The sequence below is a fragment of the Triticum dicoccoides genome, chromosome 7A (assembly GCF_002162155.2).
Source record: "Triticum dicoccoides isolate Atlit2015 ecotype Zavitan chromosome 7A, WEW_v2.0, whole genome shotgun sequence".
In the NCBI taxonomy this organism is placed as follows: Eukaryota; Viridiplantae; Streptophyta; class Magnoliopsida; order Poales; family Poaceae; genus Triticum; species Triticum dicoccoides.
In genome coordinates this window covers 298,429,469-298,437,662 of record NC_041392.1, presented here as the reverse complement: position 1 = coordinate 298,437,662, position 8,194 = coordinate 298,429,469, and the positions used below count along the sequence as shown (strand labels likewise).

Below are 8,194 nucleotides of genomic sequence, written 5' to 3'. Positions count from 1 at the left end.
CCTCCTCGCCCTGCACCCTCTGTAAACCCCCCCCCTCTCTCTCTCTGCTAGCTAGGGTTAATTTACTTAGGTTTTAGTTATGTTAATTAGGTTATCTATTTAGTTATGAATTTAGATAGGTTTCAAAATTTGCTGAATTTATATGCAAATTTGAACTGGACATGTGATATGTGGATGTCATGTTTTGGACATGTCATGTTTTGGTAAATGATCCGAGTTGCCTATGTTACGCCAGAATGTTGATTTATTTCCATTCCGGTGAATTTCAGGCGCTCGATATGTCCATTTTTTAGCAAAGGTCATGCCGAAATTTCCCGTGAATAAAGGCATGATTTGTGCTACATAGTTGGCATATCGAGTGCTGGCACATAGATTTCTTTTTTATCTCATTTCTCATTTATTCATACTTTTAGAAATAAATGAGGACACTTAATCATAGGAAACATGTCGAACAACGAAGAAACTGGGCCTTCTGACCAAGATGCGGACGAGATGGATTATGAGGGTGAACAAGACTACCTCGACTTTTTGACTGCTAAGCAAGGTTTGCAGGTCCGCCTCGATGATGGTACTGACGCCGACACCAACACCGACGGCGCCGGCACCGATGGCGGCGCCGAGACCGGTGGGGAAGGTACCGCCGGGGAAGATACCGGCGCCGATGCCGGTACCAAAAAGAGGCATAAGAAGCAGAGGATACGAAAACCTAACAAAGTAGGGATTGGACGACTTGTGATCACAAAGATGGCACCTAGCAAGCTTGAGCCGTTAGAGCCGGAAGAACCTCGCAAGTGCTATGGGAACCAAGTAGGATGCATCCTACGGGAATGCGCGAGCATCAATGACGATGACTTAAGGAGTAAAGAACATTTGACGCAGTTGCTCCTAACAAAGTTGCACAAGAGATTCAAGTTCCCCGATCGGGATGATAACATAGAACAACCGTGGGATGATCCGAAGATGAAAAAGATTAACAATCACGCCATGGGCATGTTCAGCAATGATTTGGCCTCCTGGAAATCGAGGGTGAAACGAGCTATTGAGGCTGAGGAACCCCTGTCCAAGATTCTGGAGGAAAATCCGACACTTACGGAAGAGGAGTTCGAAAAGTTCAAGGACACTTGCGCTACCGAGGACGCCAAGGCTAAGGCTGCGAAATTCAAGAGCCTTCAGCAAAGGAACACGGGGAAGCATCGCCTCGGAAGCCGTGGCTACCTCGGTAAAAGGCCCATATGGGATAAGGAGGACGCGGAACGTGAAGCCGCGGGTCTCCCAGACCCCTTCGCGAAGTTCACCAACCCCTTGGAGCATGACTTCATCAGGGCCCGCTACAAGTGGGACAAGGAGAAAAAGGTTTTTTACACGGACAAGATCACGAGGAAATTGATTAGACTACTGGAGAAGCAACACCAGCTTGCAGCCGAAAACCCTACTTCTCCGATGAGGCCCAAGTGGGACACCCCTCTCAACCGGGCCTTGAACGAACTTAAGGGACTCCCTTTGGGCCAGCGGCCGCAATATGGTCGTGTGCACGGCGCTGGAGATGGCGCCACGTGGAAGGTGTTTTACAACGAGGGCCCGGAGGCCAAGAAGCAGAAAAAGAAGTTTAGTCAGGCGGACATCGACGCGAAGGTGAAGCTTGCAGTCGAGAAAAAAGCAGCTGAGGACGCGAAAAAAGCAGCCGAGGACAAATATGAGTTGCTACAGCAGGCAGTCAATGCAGTTGTAACTGCCTGCAGAAATGATTTTGCTACTAACTTGGTTCCAGTTATCATCAACTGGACGAAGGAAAATCCAGACAAGACGGTACATGATTTCCCGTTGCCCAGTTTCGTCGGGAGCAACTCCATGAACAACAACACCATCGCACCATCACTTGCTCACGCAACTGGGCCTCCTCTCGCAGCCGCTCCCGCTCATAGCAGCCCGTCCTCAGTCTCTGGCGCGCTTGGTGGGCCTTCGTCTTTGGTTGAGCTCGACGCCGTCACGGTAATTACATGTCGCACCAACATATATATATATATATATATATATATATATAATATTCCATTTTTGTTGCCTTTCGGGTGTTTTATGCCACAGACATGTGTTTGCAGGCAAAAGAAACCCCGTGCACCATACTCTACTTGATCAAAGGCCAGAAGGTGGACGTGGGAAAGGGGATGATAATGGACCCCTTGCAATCCACGTTCCACAACCAGCCGATCCCTGTTGGGCACTTCAGGGTTAGCTTGTCCAGTGTGAAATCGGGGCACGAGGATTTGCCTCCTCCAGTACAGCATGTGGAAGCGGACGACGAGACCCCGCCGCGGATTGGAAGCTGCAAGGGTTGGGTGCTGCTATGGCCGAAGAATCTTATTCATCTGGAGCCGGCCGAGAGCACACCAATAACCACACATCAACAAGCATGTGCGGAGACCACCACCCCGCCTACGCAATTACCAGCTCCTGTAGTGCCGGGTGAGAGCGGCGGACGACATGATGAAGGGGGTGCAATAGTGCTGGCTGATGTAATTTGTCCTGTAGAACAGAGAATGGATGATGAGACGGAGGTCGACCCTATGGATTTCCTCAATACAAACGCGTATGACTGTGACATAGAATTGATGAGTCAACCATATGACGAATCGGGCTATCAACTTGCTAATGAGGATATGGATGATATGCCCGGGCAGGAAGGTCGTAGCAGGGATTGCAAAAAGTCTCTCTTCATGAAATCCTCACAGGACACACCTGAAGATGCCGCCTCAACACAGGCTCAACTATCCCAGCGCGAGGGTCGTACAGTACTTAGCCCGGAAACACTGGGGCAGGGGTTAAGGAAGGGTCTAGAAGGTGTGCCCAAGAAAAAGGAGAGAAAGAGATCGGGGAAGATAGCTGCCTCCAAACAAGCCAGAGCACATAGCAGCCAAACGATGCATTCTGAAGAGCGTGTACTCGTGAAAGGTGCGGCCATGTTCCATCTCACGGGCGAGCCGATGCTACCGCCGAAACCGCTGGAGGCACTAACAAGGGATCTCAGGAGACTGCACGACCATGTGATGTCGACTGAGAAAAGCCTACTAGCCTCAAAGGATCCAGGATATCCGACATACGCGGCTCGTGTGCCTGAGGGGAAGTGCTACGTCGAGACACGGTCCGCGGAGGTGTTCTTCCTGCGGTTTGACCATATCTTTGAGATGTTTCTGACAAGACGGCTCGATTTTACAATCGTCCGCCTTTTTGCGCTACATATGAGCTCTGTCATGAACAGTGAAGAAGTCTCGCAAATCTGTGTGGCGGATCCGTACTACATGCACGAGTCTTTCTTGAGTCTCGGCGACTTTGAGCGTGAAACTGCTAGGGACTACCTCCAAAACTTCATGGTACAGAATAAGGACCGGGAAATTGTCCTCGTGCCTTATCATCCAAAGTAAGTCAGTTTCGAACAACCCTTTCATACATTTCAATCATTCCTTCTCTCTCTATGGGGAATAATTTGAGGCATCTTTTCCCCGCAGCAACGGGCGCGCCGTCCTTATCGTTCTTTATCCGCAAGTCTCCCACGCCGTGTATTTTGACCCTTCCAGAGACTACGAGAAAAAAGACTACACCCACATAATGAATATTCTAGATGATGCTCTCCAAGGCTTCAGCTTTAGAGGTGGCCACATGCAGATCAGAAAACAAAGGAACAAGAAGATGGGTTTCGCGCATAAAACTAACTTCTCCTGCATCCAAGTCCCAAAACCAAGCAAGAAGGATGGATTGTACATCCTCCATCTCATGATTCAGTTCAACACGGATCACCAAAAGCTTTGCATGAGAAGCAGAAATGATGATCATATCCACAAGTGGCTAGAATCTCATGGAGAAGCGGATTATAAACTTAGAGATGACTTCTTTCGCATCCAAAGCGACATTGCGACGATCATCATGAAAGAAGTCGTCGATGAGAAGGGGATGTTCCACCACGGCCCTATATCGCGAGCTGACGTCCGAACTCGCATAGGCATGCAACGTCTAGACCTCACGCCGTTCAAGAAGCTAGGGTCCATCCTCGATGATATGGAAGGATGGAACTTCTAGTCATTTATGATGCCGATGATGATGATATGTGTCGGTTGAACTTGTATACTATTTGTAGCGATGCAACTTTGTGATGTCCACGATCCCTGCCGAACTTGCGTAACGCTACTTTGTTAGTTTGTGTACGATGACCTGCGTACCTCTAGTTAATTAATTTGCATACTGTATGTTGCATCTAGTTGCTAACCCTTTCTTTTTCGGTGTTCTCTAGTATATTTTGTTGCATATATATGATTGTACATCCTCTTCATGAACATGCATCTCTACCAGGTACCTAGTTTCTTGATGGCGAGATGGAACTGCTATGTCGTGTACAAAGGGAAGGTTCCGGGGGTGTACAACGAGTGGCATGAGTGTCAGGCGCAAGTGAATGGGTTCTCGGACGCCAGCCATAAAGGCTTCAAAAGCAGACAAGAAGGAGAAGCTAGTTACTTGAGGTTCACGCTAGCGCGAGAGAGGACTCGTAACCGCCATCTCATGTACTGCATAGTTCCGCTCTCACTCATAGTGATAGCTCTTCTCGCGTATACCTTTGTTTAGATGGATGACGTTGTAGTTGCAAGTATTCGAGACTTGCATGTATCACTATTTTCGAGATGATCACAAGATACCACTTTGTGTTGGATGATGATTATGACGAGACTATTTGTATGTATATGCTATGATTACATTTGTGGTCTCGCAGGCATTTGTATGTGTATCATGATGACATTTGTATGTGCTAAAGATTCTTCTATAAAGCCTGTTCAAATACAAAACAAATATGCCGAAAAAAAACAAAAAACTACTAAAATTAGCAGTAGCGAGTGGAGAAAAGTTAGCAGCAGCGCGGTTGTAGCAGTAGCGCGCACAGGGGAAGCGCGCTATAGCTATTAGCAGCAGCGAGGTTCCTTTAAGCGCGCTGCTGCAACACTTGTGTAGCAGTAGCGCGGGTGGACCAGCGCTACTGCTATACGTTAGCTGTAGCGCCTTATTAGTAGCGCCGGCCCCCGCGCTACTAAAAGGCCGAAAACCCGCGCTGCTGCTAGGCTTTTCCCTAGTAGTGGTACTACAAGTTCAATTTTGATACACAGGAAGTATTTCACGTTATTTTGTGGACAACATATAAATATATAAAGTAAACATACATTGTTATCTCTAGTTGGGATTGGAAATTTGTTTGACGATAAGTTGGGATGGAGGCTGCAAGCTAGAATGCTACCTAGTGTACTGTAAACCGAAATAATAAGGAAAGCATAATTTATTTCACATTGAATATCCCCCAGAGCATATCATCGATGATTTTACAGCATAACTTAGGGCTGACCTCAAGAAAGCCATGACCCTGAGTAAAATACTACCAGATAGTTGGAGCATAAAACAACTTGTGCTATATTGATGTATTGCAGAAGAGCCTGGGATTGTGGTCGCAGTAAATATTTACAAATTTGAAAACACTCTGTATGAACTAACTAGAGCAACTTGCATGCCAGAAATCTGTATCAGGCATAAGGTTGCATTGCATGTTTCTGTCAGATCATCACCTTGTGTGTACTGTTCTGAAAGAATATAGACAAAACATCCAAAGTACTTAAAGAGTATATCAAATAAGTATCACCTGAATCCGAAGTACCAGCATTTTCAGGAATGGTGCACATCCTTTTCATCAAACGTGTCACTAAACCATCAATTATCTCCTCAACCAGTTCATTTTCCCTTTTCGACGATAGAATGTTCTTCAGTAAAGCTGAAAGAAAAAAATTACAAATTGATAAAAGACTGTTGTCTCAACCAAATATGGATTCAACAGATAAGATAAACAGAAAATTTCATCATTAACATAATGGTAATTTTGTCTGCACTGTATTTTGAACATGCATGTTTTGGTCTGACATTGCAGATTTAAGAACTCAAAAAAGATTCTGGATCACGCTACAGTGGTGTACGTCTATAGTAAACAGTAAATAGCAACCCTACAACAGAAAATAAGGCTGGAAGCTGGAAGTGAATTTGTAAGTCATATTCTGCAGAATATGGCAATATTGATTTGTTGCCTAGATTCCATGCCATTGGTCTAGAAACGGCCTCTTGCAGAAATGCCGGGAAAGGCTGCATACGGAAGACCCAAAGTGGTCGGACCCTTCCCCGGACCCGCTACGTGCACCGGGCTACCCTTTTTTTATTCCATGCCATTGGTTTGCCATGTCAACACACTGAAAATTATGAGCACCATGATTTATTATGTACATGTAAGGTGTGCCTGCGTGTCTATTCTATCCTGCTTGAATTGATAAATGTTAACTAATAGGGTACTAGACTTCTATATTATACAATCTGGAAAGAGAAATCTAAAATTGGCCTTTGTGTCCCATAAATTTCATTATTTCAAACAACCACATCATATCCTGCATTCTTTGAGCATGTAAATGTACATATGGACCAAATGGTGATAGTTCAGCACAAATGAAATGTAGAAGGCTGAATTTGTAGTGTAGATAAGTTTGTGTTTTCTTCCTTCAAATATTATACCCATGAAAATACTAAAACTTGAATGTACAGTAATTATTTCGGATCAATACACACCAAGGCGGAATGTCGTGTTCATCATAGTCGAGTACTTTCTTAATATCTCACTGGATTACACATCACACTATGCATAGCTTAGATTATCAGTCAGATTCAATGATGAAATTATAGCAGAATTCTGACTTACACAAAATGAAGTCTACTGCTTGGTGAGAGAATGTAGCAAATGTGGAGCAAGATTCTCTCTGCACAAGATAATCCAACGTTAGAAACATAGAAGAAACAAAATATGGGAATCTCAGTTACAATGAGAGGATACAATTATACTTTCGCAAAAATCCCATCTGATAGCTCTACCAGGAAATCAGTTGACAAGCTAAGCTGTTGTATCTCATCCTCGCTATTGAACTCTGCACAATCAAATGATTCAAACGAAGGTTTAAGCAGATAAAATTTTGCTGCAGTAACCTGAAATAGAGAGTTGTAAGAGGGGAACAATCCAAACTTCCAAATGGCGCACAGTTCATACACACTCGTGGAACAAAAAAATAAAAAGTTAAAGCATAAGGATATGTTCTGAGTAGCACCCACCCATCAAACTAGTGACGGGAAGAGATCGATCCAGTCTCCGTCGCTTCTCCTTCCACCGCGCTGTTGCGATTAAATTACAAAACACGGTTGTTAAAATTTGGGGGGTTGCATAGTAGCCAATTAGTTTCATCTCGATCACAGACTCTAAAACTGTACCCAATCTGAGGAACCTCCTCCGCAGCACCTCGTCGACCCAATGCTCTCCTCCACCCGTTGGAGGCGGCGGCTGCAGGTCGCTGCACCCGTCGAAGAAGTGGCAGCGGCATGACGCAAGTGGCGGCTCCATCGCCTCCCCGCGCACCCCATCTGATCGACAACACATCTAAGTCACACCAACTGGGCGCCGGAAACCGAACGAACGCGGGCGTGCGCACTTACCTTGGAGGAGCTTGAGCTCTTCGCGGAGGCGGAGAATCTCGCGCTTCCGCTCCTTAGCCTGGGTGGGAGAAGAGGATAAAGTGAGATAAAGGTGGAATTAGAGGTTTGTGGTGAGAGGGGACGGGGGGTGAATGAGACCTTGCGCTTCCAGTGGATAAGAGGCGGGGAGGAGGTGCCTGCGGCGGCGGCGGCGGCGGCGGTTGTGGAGGGGAGGCGTTTGTAGTGGATGAGAGCCATTGCGAGGGCTGCCTTCAGCGATGGCGAGTCTATCCGGGATGAGGATGCGGCCAGCGGCGTCGCCGTCGGCGGGCGGGAGGCGGGAGCCATGGCGATTTCGGCGACGAGCAGGAGGGAGAGAGCGAAAGCCCAAATGAGAAACGGAAGCACAAGAGAGGGCAATTTGAAATTCGTAATCATAAAAGCTCCGCTATACCACCTATATAACCAAGGATCTGTCTGTCTAAGACACATCTAAATGTGACATAATTATGTCATATCTAACCTTATGTCCACTATATTTGTGGTCTATTTTTTTTGTCTCAGATTTTTTTTGTTCCTTGTTGCTGTGTTATTTATGGAAACTTAGATGTGACATCCTTAAAGAACATCTAAATGTGAATTAGACAAACTGTATAACTAAACCAGGGCCATT

The 8,194-nt window shown here is 45.9% G+C and overlaps 1 protein-coding gene across 3 annotated transcripts in view; it reads right to left on the bottom strand.

Annotated features, from left to right (window-relative positions):
- LOC119327400 (protein MULTIPOLAR SPINDLE 1-like) overlaps nucleotides 1–7,897 on the bottom strand; it is a 12,961-nt gene extending 5,064 nt beyond the window's left edge. For all 3 annotated transcript variants that reach the window (XR_005158501.1, XM_037600508.1, XM_037600507.1), the window contains exons 1-7: nucleotides 7,681–7,897; nucleotides 7,543–7,600; nucleotides 7,321–7,470; nucleotides 7,165–7,224; nucleotides 6,901–6,983; nucleotides 6,761–6,818; nucleotides 5,666–5,794 (exon numbers count right to left, since the gene is read on the bottom strand). Coding sequence is in view for 2 of the 3 variants with exons in the window: in XM_037600508.1 (XP_037456405.1) it covers nucleotides 5,666–5,794; nucleotides 6,761–6,818; nucleotides 6,901–6,983; nucleotides 7,165–7,224; nucleotides 7,321–7,470; nucleotides 7,543–7,600; nucleotides 7,681–7,869 (727 nt within the window). In the remaining variant the exon portion in view is untranslated. The remainder of the gene's footprint in view (nucleotides 1–5,665; nucleotides 5,795–6,760; nucleotides 6,819–6,900; nucleotides 6,984–7,164; nucleotides 7,225–7,320; nucleotides 7,471–7,542; nucleotides 7,601–7,680) is intronic.
- Between the last annotated feature and the right edge of the window lie 297 nt (nucleotides 7,898–8,194).